Source organism: Betta splendens, chromosome 1, assembly GCF_900634795.4.
Source record: "Betta splendens chromosome 1, fBetSpl5.4, whole genome shotgun sequence".
Lineage (NCBI taxonomy): Eukaryota > Metazoa > Chordata > Actinopteri > Anabantiformes > Osphronemidae > Betta > Betta splendens.
This window is the reverse complement of record NC_040881.3, coordinates 6,543,824-6,560,087: the sequence shown is the minus strand read 5'-3', so window position 1 is coordinate 6,560,087 and position 16,264 is coordinate 6,543,824. Positions and strand designations below refer to the sequence as shown.

Genomic DNA, 16,264 nt, shown 5'->3' with positions numbered 1-16,264 from the left:
GGTCTCACAGTCGTGTGCGAGTTGCTCCGGGCGGCCGGCGGGGCCGGTCTCAGCGGCCCACCAGAGGGGTAATTACTTCCCCGGGCCGCGCTCGGAGCTGGACTCCTTGCCCCCTGGAGTCTCCACGGACGGGCCGGGACGCGGCACCCGCTTTCATTAGGAGAGCCTGAGCAGCAGACAAAGTGAAGGCCCTCCTTCGGCCGGTGATAAATTAGTTTGGCTCGCAGGCGGGAGGGGTGGTGGAGGATGACACTCAGAGGACATGAGGGGGAAGAGGAAGTCACAAATACAGTGCAGGAGAGAAGGGATTTCACAGATAAAAATATCTAACGCTGTGATTCCTCCTCGCGCAGCTCCGCTTCGGTTCAGCACGCGTCAGCGGGGGAGGCCGTCTCAAGGACGGAGCCCCACCTGCGAGCGAGCGGTGGCCCTTAACATCAGTGCAGCACGTGGTAATTGCGGGAAAATAATTGCTCTCATCTGAGCCGGGCCACTTACAGGAGGACCGCCACGAGGCCGGCCGCGGGTCCCTGCACCTCCAGTACCGCCCGGCGATCGCAGCCAGTATAAAGCGACACGGGGAAGGAGAAGACGGCAGCGGAGCCGGCGTGTAATTAGCTGGTGGACTCGTGTTAGCGCGCTTTGATTTATAATTCAGCGCGGCGAGAACCCCCGCTACCCGCGGCCGGCGCTCGTCTGAATCACCACGGCGACTGGGAGCGGCGGCGGCGAGACGGGGGCCGAGGAGCCCCGGCTAATTTGGGCCGTGTTGGGGGTGAGGTTGAAAAGGAAGGGAGACGTGAGGCCCATACCTGGGCCTGGTGGGCGTCGGATCAGAGAGCGCGGCGCGGCGCGGGCGGGTTCTGATTGGACGGAGAGACGACGCGGGCGCGGAGCTGAACTCCAGGCAGGGAAAGTTGGGTATGATGAAAGCTGCTCATCTGTGACTTTAACACCAAGATCAGCAGTTAAAAGTCGAGCGTGGCGTTCGATTTATTTGCAAGTGGCAACGTCGAGCCCCGCGATCACTCCACTTTCAAGCCAAACTCACGAATTAAGCTATTTTCCCTGGGAGTTGAGCAACATCATTCCCACTCTGACGGCATCGCGGAGGCTTTCCTGTCAGCAGTGGCCTCGTTTTCCTGCGCCGCGCCCGCTGCACGCTGGATTCCCTCCCGTTCCCCCTGGGTCCAATGATCATCCTATATTCTGACGCCCTTATAAAGCTAATGTGCTGATTTTACGTTTTCAACCTGCCGTGATCCCCCACAATCCCCTCTGTTCCGCTTTCACACTCAAGTGAGGATCCGCTGGCGCTTTGATCACAGTCCCCTGTTAAAGGTTTAAAACGTCTCAATTCCTGATGATTGTTGGGGCCTCTGTGGTTTACTTTAAGCATTTCCCCATGCCCCCTGTCCAAATTCACCACTCCTAAATGAGGTACCTTGGCTCCCAGCTTCCCATCCCACCGCCGCTTTCAAGTTCCCCCGATTGGGTGCCGCAGCTGTAAGCCCTAGATTTTGTCTCCTCCATCTTTGTCAAGCCCATTTGCCAAATACAAAAAAGACCCAATAAGCTGGGTCTTCATCGCTGCTCTCCGAAGTAATCCCCAGATCTCCCACTCGCTCGGAAATCAATGCAAAGGTTGAGATGAGGTGAAACTTCCCTCTTAACTCGACGGGGCTGGAAAGTGATAAAAGTCTTAGAATCACTTCTTTTTGTAATCGCTGTGGCTTCGTGATGAAACTAATTGTCGTATTTCGTTCGGGCCCGGGGCTTTTCCGGCGCGTCCTTTATGGACGCGGTGAGAAAACACTAGAAAGAAGTTCCTCCATCAGGACCTGAAGTGCACACGTCGACCAGCGTTTCACCGCCTTTCGAGGCGTCTGTGGGTGAAGCAGTGCAAAGTGCTGCCTCGGCATCCGGTGCCGGTGCTGGTGCTGGTTCTGGGCGGCAGCCAATCTGCCAGGCGGCGTCGGCCAACGCCGGCCCGACGGCGGCCCCGGAGCAGCGGGGGGGGATGTTCCGCCACAGCCCTGTGCCCCGCGGCCCGGCGCCGTAATTAATATGCTGTTGTATCGGAGCTGAAGCGTTTGCCTGCGAAGTGTCCCGCGCGCGGCCCCCTCGTTGCAGACCTGACCTCCAAGCAGCTGAAGGACTTGGCTCGGCCCTGAGCGGAAGCATCTGCCTTCCTCGCGGGCGGCGCCGCCGCGGACCCCGCGTCTCCGCCGGCTCCAGCGGCCCAGCGAGAGAGCCCTTCCCCTGTCCTCGCGCGCTGACCCCCACATTTATAACCCGCGTCCCCGCCGGCGCCGGCGCCGCCGGGCCCTCGGGCCCCGGGCCCGGACCTCTCCATCACCTCGGCCCCCGTCCGCGTGTAGCGCCGTGCCGGCGTGGTCGCTCCACCGCTGCGAGAACCGCTCCTGTCTTGTTAGCGCCGCGTCGCGGCCTGTCGGAGGAGGGGAGCGATGGGGGGGGGGGGGCATCTGCGCCGCTCCCACAAAGCAGCGACTGTTGCAGCGCTGACAGAAGCATCTGTCATCCCCTGCCTCCACGCGCTCACCTGCTGCCCGAGGGCCCGACTCCGCTGCCCCGCGCTTCCTCTGCTCCGGGTCCAGCTCTGAGAGCAGCGCTCGGACGCCTCCTTTAGAACCTTTTGCACCGTCTTCACTGAAGCCGACACGCAGATTTAAATGATGCACAGATCAAACTTATTTCTTGTGTCTCTCTCTGCTACTTTACGAGGGTCGTCTCTGAGCGTGTATCACTCCGATGGAGCCTTCGAGCTTCACTTTGCCAAGTTCTTGCCAAACGAAGCCGTATTTATTAGCAAATATTGCTGCGGTGTTAATGACTGCACTGACCTGCCTCACGACCACTTTATCATTTTCCAGTGGCACCGCCGTCCGTTCCCCGAACAGGCTGAGGGCGTGCCAGCACTAAAGGGAAGGATGCCAATCCATGTGTGTCACACACACATACTGCACCACACACAGACACAAGCTCAAGGGCACCATCGCTCACCCGAAGCCTCCGAAGGTGCCCTTCAGACGACGCCACACAGATGCCTGAAAAAAGATAAAGGTTCTTGTGTTTGTCTGTATTTCTGCATATAAATACCAAAGGAGCGGAAGTTATCAATGCCGAGGCCTCTGTTTGCATGTCTACAAGAAAAAAGTATTTAGATATGTTTAGAACATCATCCTAGTATTTGTATTGATTGATGTATTACTGTGTTGATTTTTGATAATAATACTATTATTATTACACTCTATAACTTGGACATATTCAGTTTTATTATAAGATTTGACAAAGAAATCATCACATCTGAGATTGTCATCTTTTGCATTTACTTAATTTGTGTGTGTGTGTTTGCCTCTGCCACATTAAAACTACAGTAACTCTTCTCTTTCCCACCTCTGAAGCTGGGAGGTGACCGCTCAGACGTGAAGCAGCCTGAGGACGCTGCAAAGAAGAGCGGCAGGTTAACAAACCAGAGAGGGAGGGACTCTGTGGCCCTCGGAGACAGAGTGGACGGGGATGTTCTGCCAACGCCGCGTCTGCCGGGGTGAAGGAGACGCGCTCACGCTCCCATCCACTGTCATCTTTCTATAGCTGCCTCCCTGGCCTGGAGTCCTGTGTCTGAGCAGGAACCCCACTAAGCTGGCTGGGCTCCAACGCCAAGGTCTCTCACCTCGCAGGCTGGGCAGGGGGCCTGGTTGCTCCTGTGAGCTATTCCTGGGCATGAGCCTGGGTTCCACCTCTCTCCTCTTCTTTTGTCTCACACATCCTCCTCTGGCCTCCCTTTCTCCCTTATCCCCCTCTCGGAGACTCTTTGGTTGATGAGCCTGTCCTTCAACTATCAACATCTTCTATTGTCTTTAACACACACACACACACACACACACACACACACACACACACACACACACACGCGCGCACACACACCAGCACTGTTCCACTTGCTAGTGGATCAGTGCAGCCACAAATTGTCTAGGTCACCTTCCCCCTCAAATGCCATCTGCAGTTTTTTAACAGTATAAAGTATTTTAAAGACTGTCATGATCTAGTATTATGTTTGTAAACGTGATTGAATTTATTTTCCAATGAAATTTAGATTTTCTTCAAAAATTTAGATTTTCTTTAAAGCAAACTCTAATTCTGACTGACAATTATCAGCGCTTGCTGGCATAGTTATTAGATTAAATAGCTAATAGCTATTTAATAAAAACATCGCTCCTCAAGCAGTGTGACACACAAGTCACAGTGGCAGAAGCACTTAAAGTTAACATAAAGTTAATAGACTGTGTTGTTGTGTTTTTGTTTTAGACGTTTATACTATGTCTCTAAATCAAAGCCGTATAGACTAAATAAACCATTTAAACCTATAAAAAAGCTCCCCTACCAATTGCTACTGTACGTTCCTGATTTGTTGATGTGTTATACCTACTTCTACCACCAGAGGGCACTAAATACTCAACACAAATGTGTTGAGATTCCGTCTGGGCCAAATATCACATTGTTTTCAGGCACCTTTAGCTGCTATTTATGGTTTGGGAAAAACAAAATAAATAAGTGAATATAAACTGTAATTGTGGCATGTTCTTATCCCCCGAAACAAATCTTCGTGGTTTCCTTTATTCCTAACTCTAGGGATCACTAACATCAACAAGTTTGATAATGTAAATGTAAATAATTAAAAATATTTATTTATTTGTCCCTTACCATGAGAAAAACTGACAAAACGTTAAATTTAGTGTTTCATAAAGCACAACGTAAACAACGGCAGCAGCATCAGTACCACCAAGCAGGGCAGAGAACAGCTACGGAGCTCCCACTCTGATCCTTCTATCAGATTTTTAAGAAACTGTGAGTATGTATATCAATTGAAATACTCACATACTGTTACACAAACACGCTATACGTTGTGTATTTATTTGAAGTGTACCCCTGATTTTATTTGACCAAAAGTTATCGCGTCTACGTATGATTTTTACATAGGTAAGTAGAGCGCATGCGTGGAGGTTCACGCCCACTTTTATAGGCGATCTATGTAAATGCGAGATGCTCAGGGGGAAGTTGCACCAGTACTAGTACTAGCATCTTAAACACGGTTTGGAAATGTTATGTTTATTTTTTATTTTCTAAAAGGCGTCTATAATCATTTTTATTTTGTTCTCTCAAAAAAACACAAGTAAAATCAACAAAACATAAGCAAACCGCCCTCCCCCATCTTGCAACGTAATGGTACGGTCCTGCGCGGGAGCGGAAAACGTGCATCTGCGGAAAAGGAGCCCTGTTGAGTTGAGTGTTTTCCTGCTGCAAACGGTGCGACCGTAGCTTTTATATAAATATTATCCTCAAAATTTAAGGACGTGCGCGAACACGCAGGGGTAAGTAAGTAGCTTGTCGTGCCCTCGGTAGCTGTTAGCAGCCACCGCCTAGCTAGCATGCGTGTTTGCTGATGAGGCTCCTGCGCCTACGTTCGGTTCACGCTGGTGAACGTCGCGTAGCCGCGATGGTTCCGAGCGCGGTGACCCGCTGCGCGTGAGGCAGCGCCGAGTGCCCGATGTTACGCGACTGTCACGTCACTCTGTCCTCTGGACGGCGGTGCCGGAGACCGACCCGTGTTCGCTTGTGTTCCCTTCCAGCTTGACAACACGGCAGCATGGCTCGGGACTGGAAGCCTGGCGACCTGATTTTCGCCAAGATGAAGGGTTACCCGCACTGGCCCGCGAGGGTGAGTCTGTGATGTGTCACCAGCAGTCAGTCCGACGTCACATATGTGAGTGAGGACAACGCTGACGTCACGTCGATGTCTTGTTTTGATGAACCAACAGCCAAAACCCAGAGGTTTTGAGGTTCAGGTCAGAAGGAGAGGTCATAAATGTTAAATCTTATCATTCATATAAACTTATGTATGTTTGATATTTTTGTTTCATATTTTCTGACACTATTGATTAAAAGACGAATCAGTAATGAGAATAACGGTTTAACACTTACTGCCTTACATTTTATCGCAATACATTGAAATGCAGGTATTAATAGTTCCTCCGTTGTAATTAAGGAGTCATCACCTTTAGTTTATTTCAACCTATTGCATCAGAATTTCCCGGCGTCTAGTGTGACATCAGAGAAACTGGAGTCAGTGAATCTTGGGCATTTCTGCGCATCATTGGCCTTATTGATTAATCAATGAGGCGGTGCAGCTCTGTCGACGACCTGTTTCTTCTCCTCTTTCTGACAGATTGATGAAGTCCCAGACGGCGCCGTGAAGCCGTCCAATATCAAGTTCCCCATCTTCTTCTTCGGCACCCACGAGACGTTAGTAGCTCCACATCTTCATCCCGTCCTCTAGTGTGATGGGCGCATGTTTGGTTACTGTGTTCTGTTGAAGCTGCTTCTTTAAACACATGAATGTTTGATGAGAGTCTGAATAGAGTTACCAGTTTCCCCTGTCCCGACCCACAGTTAAACACACACACTGCATTTTCAATGCTGGGGAAAGTATTAAATGGGCAAATGCCTTTAAAACTATCTTCTTCCCAACAGAGCTTTTCTGGGCCCCAAAGATATCTTTCCGTACCAGCCGAACAAAGACAAATACGCCAAGCCCAACAAGAGGAAAGGCTTCAATGAGGGATTGTGGGAGATTGAGAACAACCCAAAAGTTGAGCTCACTGCACCCAAGGTCTGTTTCCCTCGATAGACCTCTAAACACCTAAACTAAGGTCTTATCGAAGAGTTTTAAAATGTTATTTTAGCTTTTTTGAAAGCTAAAATCTTGTCCCATTAATGTCCTTCTGGATTCTTGTCTTCATGTTAAATGTCTTGAGATAAATGAAGTAAATCTTTTTTTTTTTTTTTTTCATCCTTTTCTTCTTTGCCTAAAGCCGGTTCCTCCAGACTCTTTCACCGAAAAGGATTCGGACAGCAGCCCAGACGCAGATGAGGACGCTGATGACAAGGGGATGAAAACCAAAGTCAGTTTCTACTATTCACATAAGTAGAGACTGGTAAAGTAATCACACAGTTGCTTTACTGCTTTGAGAAGCTGCTAGTTTGTGCCTGCGCTGTCAGCTTCTTTCTTCTTTTGCCATCTCTCTGATCTTTCTGTAATGTGGATCTGCATCATTTTGAATTTCATTTCACTGCAGACTTGATAGATTCATTTTGTTCTAACAGGCCTATAGGCCTCTGTGCTAAGAGTAGTGTGTGCAACAGAAGGACGCTCGCTAACCTTTCGAAACTCCATCACATCACCGCAGTGCATCCTATGCTGTGTCTTGGGTGCATTCAGGTTCCAGGAAATGAGGCTGAGAATGAGGAGGAGGAGGAGGAGGAGGAGGAGGAGGAAGGGTCTGTGAAGTCTGAGCAGGGTCCTCAGAAACAGGACGTAGGTACTTTGCATGCTGGGTTAACATAAATCGGTGCAGGTTGTCTCATGTTTTTAATAAATTGGCAGGATTTTTTTTTGTTTGGCTCAAATTTCTTGTTGCGGGGACAAAGTCTGTCTGTGTCTGCCTGGTGTAGGTTTGCTGTGGTGCCACAGAGGAGATCACTGATTGGATGAAATCAGTGTTTCCCAAATTATATAATTAAGATGCAATGTCAGCATTTTGGTGATAGATTGCTGCAAATGGTTCTAATGCTGTGGGGATCTTGACCTGTGTCACTCTACAGTAATCAAAAAAATTGGAAACAAGCTTTTTGTTCTCTTTCACCTTCCTTCCATTTCCTGCTTGTCCATAACCTGCATAATTCTACAGTTTGCAGTTGATGTAGCTTTATTCTTGCATGGCTTTCTGTGTGCTCTGCCTGAAGGTAAGTTGTGGTTCAAATTATGAAAGTGAAAGTGTTAAGTATGTTTAATTGGATGGTGTAATACCACAGTAATGTACTAGATGGCGCCAAAGTCAACACGTTTCCGTCAGGGGGGGGGTTAATGAAGAAGAGAACTACATGCTGGGCCAGGTTGGTGTTGTTCACTTTAACACAATTAACAGACAGTGTTGTGTTTTAGGGTGTTCAGAAAGATTCCACAGACATTCCCAAACCAAAGAGGGGAAGAAAGAAGAAGGTTGGTTGTGCTCATTGTGTTGGTACATTTTAAGTCTGTCACAAACTGTCTGAACAACTTTTCTTGTTTTTGCTTTGTTTGCAGAGTGATGTCGATCAGGAAACTGAAAAGGACGATGCTCCTGCGAGTCCCGTTAGTCCTTCAGGTAGACCTGCAATGCAGCTTATAGACATTAGTGATGAAAACAAAAGTCAATCTAAAGTTAAATTCCATACATGTGTTATAATGTAAGTACAGCTTGCGTGTTTTAATACTCAGCTTTCGACTTGCATTGACCTGTGTTGTCTGTGACCAGGTGGTGAGGGTCCTAAACGAAGAGGCAGGAAGCCCAAAAGTGAGAAGCTGCTTTTGCTCCAGGAGCAGGACCAGCAGGGCTCAGGAAGTGAAATGTAAATAATACACTCTGACTGACGTTTTTGTGAAATAGTGTTGACCCCCAAGCTTTTAGACGTTCTTCTACAGCTCCCCTTTTAATAACCAGATTAGAACCTGCATTTCTAACAAACGCTACGTGCTTTAATCTGGGTCTAGGTAATGAATCAACCAAATGTAAACCTTTCTATTATTCTGGTCCCCATCTAAACCACTAATGAATATGTTCCTACATTTAGGGCCACTGGTGAGTCAGACAAAAAAAGGAAGAGGGCAACAGAGGACAAGTCTAAGAGCACCGACGAGGAGAAGAGAAAGAAGAAAGAGGAGGGAAAAGGAAAAGATGCAGAGCTGAAGGAGCCTGAAGCCAAGAAGAAGAAACTCTCCAAGGATGACAGCTCGTCTGGCTCTGAGGATGAGGAGGCAGGTGTCCGGCCCACCCTGATCCCTGTTTCTAGCCACGGAGAATTCCTCCTTCCATTCACTTGTATTTCCTATTTGTGTGTATTAGAAAATCAGAGGCAGAAAGAAACAGCAAAATGCAGAAATGGACAAAGATGCACGGAGACGAAAAGCGGATGAAGTGAGAGAGTAAGTGTGTTGATGCCAGAGTGGTAGTTTGTATGTTCTTTATGCTGTTATTCAACTAAAAAGATAAACATTTCGTTTTATTGTCCTTCAGATACTTACACACCTTTATTATAGGAGAAATGAATGAGTTTCTGATACTGGGTTCTCTGACCTACAGGCCGAACAAAGATGATGGTAAGAAGAATGAAGAGAGGACAGGAATTAAGAAAAAGGGTAAGTGCTCACCTAACGTTTATAGTGTTCACTGTTCCAATTAGTCTATATTATAACAACAACATTTGTAATTATTTTTCCCCTTATGTCTTTCAACTGGTAAAAACGAATCCACAGTATAAAGAGCTGGATCATTAAATGCATCATCATCTCAGCTGTAATGAAATAATAGTATAAATGTTTTCTTTTTCTACTCAGAAATGTCCACTGACATGAAACTTCAGCAGCTGCACAGTGAAATCAAGATTTCACTGAAAATTGACAACCCTGTAAGTTCTGGTATTACTCAAGTCAAATGTCAAGTCAAACACACACACACATTTCATCCCTTTTACAAATGAGCCTTTGTCAGTTTCAGTTTACAGGCAATGAACAAAGACAAAGACCGTGTCTTCATTTAACTTGCTGTTAGAGTCATTGCTATCTTGTCATTCACTTCCTCTGTATGGCAGCCTTTAACATTTCCTTGTCCCAACATTGGCTTTTAGGATGTGAAGAAGTGCTTGGAGGCGTTGGATGAGATTGGTGCCCTTCAGGTCACGACCCAGCACCTGCAGAAGCACAGCGAACTCATTGCCACGCTCAAAAAAGTAAACCGCTGATCTAAAATGCATTTTAGCCGCACAGGGGTGGGTGTACATTCCTTTGGCTCAGCTGTGTGTCATGTATTTTCTAGATACGCAGATTCAAGGCCAGCCAGGACATCATGGACAAGGCCACCATGTTGTACAATAAGTTTAAGAGCATGTTCCTGGTTGGAGAAGGCGACTCTGTGCTCAGTCAGGTGCTCAACAAGTCTTTAGCGGAGCAACGTCAGCATGAAGAAGCCAAGAAGGGAGCCTTAAAGAGAGAACAGACCAAGGAAAACAACCCAGGTAGTAATGAATTAAGCAAACACTGCTGTTTTATGGCTGAAACATTAGTTACTAGCCTGAAAAATCCCAGTAGTGCGTTTTTTGGATATTATTTGGACACCATGAGCTATTTGGTGTCTGTGTGTGTCTGTCCACTATCTTGGAATTCACTTGTGCGGATACAGGATGATTTAACGCTGCTAGTGTATCAGAGAAACAGACACACACCCACTGATACTGGTAAATCAGTTGTGACCGACCTCTCTACGTCAGAGCGTCTCTGTGGTCAACGTTCTCAGGAGAAAAAGACCGTAATCAGAACTTTGGAGCCTTTCACAGAATGTGTTTCAAGCAAAGCAACCGCCTGTCTGTGTGAAAGACGTCTTTGTTGGCTGTGCCACGCTAAAAGGACGGAACATTGCGTTTAGGCCAGTGGGGTCTGGAGCGCGGCATGTGTCATCACATGCTCCTCGGGTCTTTAGCTTTAGGTTGAGCAGTGATGTTCTGCCTGGCTGAGTCTGTGTCTCTCTGAACCGTCCAAAGACAAGATGCCAAACGGCGATATCGGCCCTGAAGAGAAGAAGCTGGAGACGGAGGGGGAGAAGCTGCAGGAAGACGCCTCAGCAGGAGAAAATCACAGGTAGCTTGAGTAGAATCAAAGTGTAAACCATCAGTCACTTAACACCATAAAAGCAAAGAATGAATTACTATAGTAAATGTATTGCACCCAAACATAATTTAAGCCCAATGTCAGTGGGACGCTTCATAATCATAAATTAGCTCATGTTAAAATTGTTTGAGACTTTAAAACCAACTGTGTTAGTTGGGTGTGTAACCAGAAGCTTCCTGATTCCTGTCATCTGCTCTCTCAGAATGGTTCTTCCTTCTGTCGGTCACACTCATTGTGCTTGTGTTGGTACTTCCTGTTGTACCACTGCTCATTAAGCTTAGTTTTCCAAAATGTAACTAACTATTTAGTACCTTAATATAACTAAAAAACTAATTGAATGATGAACCATTAACCCAGTTTGTTCTGTTGGATTCCAGTGCCCCTGCAGCTGAGGAGGAGTCCGCCTGATGATGCTACACGCCAGAAGGAAAGAGAAAACCTTTGCTGCTGTACTCAGACTGATCATCGGTTTCCAGCTTCCTGACGGTTTCCGTTTTGCTGCTCATAGGTTTAGAACGTGAACACCCTCCACATCCGGGGATTATGACTGACTGCATATTCTATTTTTGTACTTTGTGTAATCTTTACCTCTCAGACACCTTGCAAACCCACACGCATCGTCACATCTGCTGAGTTTGAATAAATGCAGCGTAACACAGTGTAGATCTGCAAAACTGTGAATTTAGATCTAAGCATGATCACAAGTTTAGCAGCTTAGCGTCCGATGTCCACTTGGAGTCAATGTTTACGCTATATTTTCTATTGAATTGAAACTCTGATTCTGACATTTACGCAATTTGACTTTTACTTGCATTACAGATGTTTAGCTTTAGTTAGAAGCCTCATTATGTCTGATCATAGTGACTGTAGTTATTTTCACCTTTTGCCAAGATGATGCTTTATTCTTAACATGTTCAAGTGTCTTTTTTTAGTGTCTTCTTTTAACATAGGTGTAAATAAGAGTATTTTTGTGCCTGTCTGTTGACCTGTTCAGCATCTAATAATAAAGTAGTAATATAGTACAATCCCCTCTCTTCATGTAGAATTGAAAACCTGACGTTTAGCGTGCCGATTTAGCAGCAATTTTACCTTTTTTGTGTAAAGCGAGGTGTTAATTTAGGTTCACTTATTTCCTTTCAATAATTCAGTTTCCCCTTTATAATTATTTATTTATTATTTTATTCAGTCATCTGTGCTTAAAAACTCTCTCTCTCATCTACACCTCACAGAAAATATGACCTCTCTACAAAATATATTAAATTAAAACAAACATGAGTATTCACTGAAAATGTGTTCAAAGATATTTTCTACAATATACTAAAAAAACAGATCAGTAAAACATTGGTTTATTCTAAAGACAAAATATGCAAACAAATTCAACAAAAAAATATACATTTTCCAAACAAATCATTTCTTTGTGAAATGTAACAGCTGTATTGTACAGCATTCAATTTGTTATTTAGTCCCTGAAGGCAACATTTAGTTGAAGGCACCACGGTCCACATAGGGATAAGCCAGAAAATCTCCCAGCTTGTTGCCTTCAGCGTCATAGTGCAGCATCCGGAAACACTTGTCGCAAAACAGACACGGGTCACTTGGAGCAAACTCGTCGTTGGTCGTGAACCATCTGCAAGAGACAGGTGTTACGTACGCACAAACAGATGTAAAGCATTACGTGCAGATCCAAACTGTTGCGCAGTCACCTTCCGATGAAGACGTGGCAAACCGCGCACTTCTGCGTGACGATCCTGTGCTTGTGAATGAGAAGAGGATACAGCCGCTTGTCTATGCAGTCACCCTTATGGACCAGTCTGCAATATGTTGGAGAAAGAAAGATCAGGAGAGGAAGAGCCTGGAGGCTTTTATTAGAGGCTGAGAGTAATGAAAACACACATTTGTCTCAGATCTGTGGTTCCCCTGCTCATGCCAACAATGATCATGTCACGAATCCTGATTAGCTGGGGACTCTTGTGACATAAGTCTAATCCTGTCAGACAAGGCGTTGACGCTGCAAGCTAAAAATTCCAGTAGTGTGTATTAAGGTGTACAGTGGGATTTAGATGTAAACTGAGATTACTAATTCATTAAATAGTTTTTTTTACTTACATAAAAACAATACATGCCAATTAATCTGGCCAGCATATTAGTTATTATTTATTATTAATTAAATAATAAAATTATTAATTATTAATTACACCTGTCAGGTCACCACACATCACTCTAGATATAGGTCTTCATTATTATCAGTGATTTTGTCACTGCTACTTTCCCTGAGTAAGTTGTAATTAGCCAATGATTGAATTCAATTTTCATCCTAGCAAACCAGGTTCATCAGTTTTAGTGGTCAAGAGGTCAGTTTCTGAGCACTGACCTGATGTCTGTGATAATGACGAGATGCTCACAGTCTCCCTGATGACAGTAGAGGTACGGGAAGCCCACTTTGATTTTCAGATCTGCGAAAAGTGTTTCCTCCATCTTGGCCTGGCTGTAGGGCGGGAAGTTTCGGGTCTTTGCCCATTCAATGGTGGTCCTGAAATACAGAGATCAAAAAATGTCAACACTATTTAGTATGACATGATGGAGTTCAATATCAGAAATATTTTTATGATTGATGAAAGATTTTCCCATTGAGTGTTTGTAGATTATGAGTTATTTTCTTGGTCTAATTTAGTCTAATGCTAATGTGATTTCCACAAAAGCTTAAACTGCACTTAATTAATAATTAAATTATTTAATTCATAATTTTCTAAAAAAGACAGATACTCACACACATACAAATGTTTTAATTGCATTATCACACTGTGTCAATTTAAGTGACTTTAACAGATCTCTCCACAATTCTTTCCTGACACTGCTTTAAAATACTATAATAAACAAACCAACAAATAAAAACCACTGTGTCTGATTTAATCATGAGTCCAATTGATTATTTCAATAAATTATATCTTCATTCAAATAGGAACCAAAAGGAGATCAGGGTGATTAGTCGCCACAGAAAAATAGATAACATGTTATGTGATCTGTAAAATAGAAGGATGCTGTGTTAATGTGCGAGAGGAGGTTGAGAGCTAACACCTACATGCTGATGTCCTGACACTCTGGGAACCGCATGTCATTGTAGAAAACTCCTTCAAAGAAAAAGAAAGCCGACTTGAAATGATCCTGAAACAAAAGACATTTAAATATTAGCTCAGGGATTTTGTTATTGGCTGAAATATTGATATAATCTGACTTTAAATAAACTAAACAAATTTAAAGACTGGGTAAAGCAGGAAACACAGTGTTCTGAGTTTGTTACACCACTGAAAGGTGCCTTGGCAACTTTTAATCATTAAGTAAAAACTATATTATAATTAAAACAATTGGTTTCGAAATGAGCCAAAATAAGCTATGGCCATTTTCAGTAAATCTCTTCAGCGGGAGATGTAAACCATCATAAGGTTTTGCCCACATCCATAAAAGTTAACCGTCACCCTCTTAAATTTGGGATACGTTTTAATCTTTGTTGTCAAAACCACGTGCAGTCATGAAGCTGGTTTCCCTGCCGAGCCATGACGCACACTCAAGTGCACATACTTTGCTGATGAAGTCCGGAGCCATGTCCGGTGTGTTGCTGAACTCTCCACACACTTGCAAGTCACTGACGCAACATATGGCATCTCTGAGCTCGGCCAGGCTGTGGGAGCCCGTCAGCAGCAGGGTCATGTGAGGCCTGACGTAGCAAAACTAAGCAAGAGATGGAAGAAACAATGAGTTACACTGACAATAAAAGGCAAGTTTTGGTTTCCTAAGATAAAAACTCAAGTCTTACTCTCTCATAAGAAGCTGGGTAGTAGACGTTGATGGTCAGGATGAGTTCTCCTTCGGGGACCATGTCGGTCATTGATTCCGGTTTTTTACCGACAGTCAAACGCTCCTGGAAAAAATAAAAACCATACAACAAACAACATTAACCATTAAAATGTGTCCGCCTGGTCCTGGTGTGTTTGTTCTTTATTCGTCTACTCTCACAAAGCCATTGATGCTGCTGCAGACTCACCAGTTCGTCTGCATAGAGCTCGTGTCTGTTCTTGAAGAACTTCAGAGTTGCGCTATAATCTTGTTTTTTCTTCCTTTGTCTGTTGAAAGCGAGTCACAACATGCAAATGTAAATGTGCTGAAACGCAATTGACTGCAAACCGCAGCAACAAAGGAAAACTCACACGAGTGTTTTCAGCGTCGAGTCTGGAGGAACGAGGTCTGGGTCCGGAGGCTCATCGTCGGGATGGCAACGAAGCGAATCCAGACTGTGACAGTGATTGAAACAAAGCGTAGAGTTACAGTGTGTGCGCATTCAACAGCTAGAGCCTCCGCGTTATGAGGATCACCTGCATCACCTGCAGAGAGACTTCAGCTCAGCCATGGTCTCCGCACTGACGCCCATCTCTTGAGCGAAGTTAGCGTCAAACGCGTCCTCGTCCTGCTGCTGGAAGGAGAAGTCGCTCGGCTTCAGTCTGTTCAGCCACTCGTTTCTGAACGAGCCGACGTGAAACGCTTTGGTGTTAACGTCGACGTATTCGTAATCTGGGATGTTGCTGGGCTCCGTCGAGGATGAGGACGCCGCCATGTTTGTTTCTGTAGTCGCAAGGCGCGGAGCATCATGGGTAATGTTTTTATTCCGCACAACTGTCGTTAGCGGAAAGTTGCTGCTTTATTTTTGTAATTACTTGTTGAATCATAAAATGCTAAATATTAAAATGACTTGTATACCATTTTGTCTAAATTTTAAATTGATCCTCTAGACTGAGTTGAATGAAATTTACATATACATTGTATATATTAAAAATGAAAAGTTAAATAAGAACCACAATATCTACGTCATTATTTTACTGTACAAAAGTTTTATTTATGTATAAAAAGATCCATTGTTTATTAGAAATTCTCAATAGAATCAATTAGTACCAACAGATTTTTTAAAAGAGTTTAGCTTCAGCCTGTCAGAACAACTGTGTATGGGTCTAAGGCAAAGGAAGCCACTTCTTTGAAAGAAACAACACTGCAGCTGAAGCCCTGTACCCAGAATCTGCTACTACAACCAGCTGAGAAAAGTCTTCTTTTGCGCAACATGTACATTGTCATTCTTTTAGTACTTTGAACGAATGCTACCTGCTTCGTGTTCAGCTACATTCACAGTACTTCCCATTTGAATTGTAGTCTCAAAGCTGCACTTCACCACTGTCATAATCGTGTCACTCGCATGCAAAAGTTAAACAGAAGCTTGAAATAGTCAAATGTGGTTAGAACAAGAGAAATGATAAAATCATCAAAATCAATTGATTATGCAGAGACATCATATGCATTCAGAAAGTAAAATGGGCCATTGTGCTCTTAGTTAGTAGCAGCTTGTCCTTAAACAACTTTATGCTCAGCTGTGATGGAAACTTTCCTACCTGAAACTTTCTCTTGTTTTATATCAGAGATGAACAAGAACGATTCCCGGAGGCG

At 44.7% G+C, this 16,264-nt stretch overlaps 2 protein-coding genes across 3 annotated transcripts; one reads left to right on the top strand and one right to left on the bottom strand.

Moving 5' to 3' along the window:
• The first annotated feature begins 5,234 nt into the window (after nucleotides 1-5,234).
• On the top strand, nucleotides 5,235-11,805 carry psip1a (PC4 and SFRS1 interacting protein 1a). 2 transcript variants are annotated; one of them, XM_029157049.3, is made up of 17 exons: nucleotides 5,235-5,393; nucleotides 5,652-5,740; nucleotides 6,248-6,324; nucleotides 6,553-6,691; nucleotides 6,894-6,983; nucleotides 7,301-7,396; nucleotides 8,024-8,080; nucleotides 8,165-8,225; nucleotides 8,376-8,469; nucleotides 8,692-8,875; nucleotides 8,964-9,043; nucleotides 9,201-9,256; nucleotides 9,455-9,525; nucleotides 9,745-9,846; nucleotides 9,933-10,131; nucleotides 10,654-10,750; nucleotides 11,158-11,805. In XM_029157049.3, exons 2-17 carry the CDS (start codon nucleotides 5,669-5,671, stop codon nucleotides 11,186-11,188), a joined length of 1,506 nt encoding a protein of 501 aa, XP_029012882.1. In that variant the 5' UTR covers nucleotides 5,235-5,393; nucleotides 5,652-5,668; the 3' UTR covers nucleotides 11,189-11,805. The 2 variants fall into 2 exon arrangements, with proteins under 2 accessions (XP_029012882.1, XP_029012891.1); XM_029157058.3 differs by lacking the exon at nucleotides 7,301-7,396.
• Nucleotides 11,806-12,110: 305 nt separating this feature from the next.
• On the bottom strand, nucleotides 12,111-16,231 carry snapc3 (small nuclear RNA activating complex, polypeptide 3). The gene is made up of 10 exons (XM_029157069.3): nucleotides 16,210-16,231; nucleotides 15,157-15,394; nucleotides 14,983-15,066; nucleotides 14,820-14,898; nucleotides 14,592-14,696; nucleotides 14,357-14,506; nucleotides 13,860-13,942; nucleotides 13,152-13,310; nucleotides 12,484-12,591; nucleotides 12,111-12,407 (listed from the first exon to the last, which is right to left on the bottom strand). Exons 2-10 carry the CDS (start codon nucleotides 15,384-15,386, stop codon nucleotides 12,260-12,262), a joined length of 1,146 nt encoding a protein of 381 aa, XP_029012902.1. The 5' UTR covers nucleotides 15,387-15,394; nucleotides 16,210-16,231; the 3' UTR covers nucleotides 12,111-12,259.
• Nucleotides 16,232-16,264: the final 33 nt, after the last annotated feature.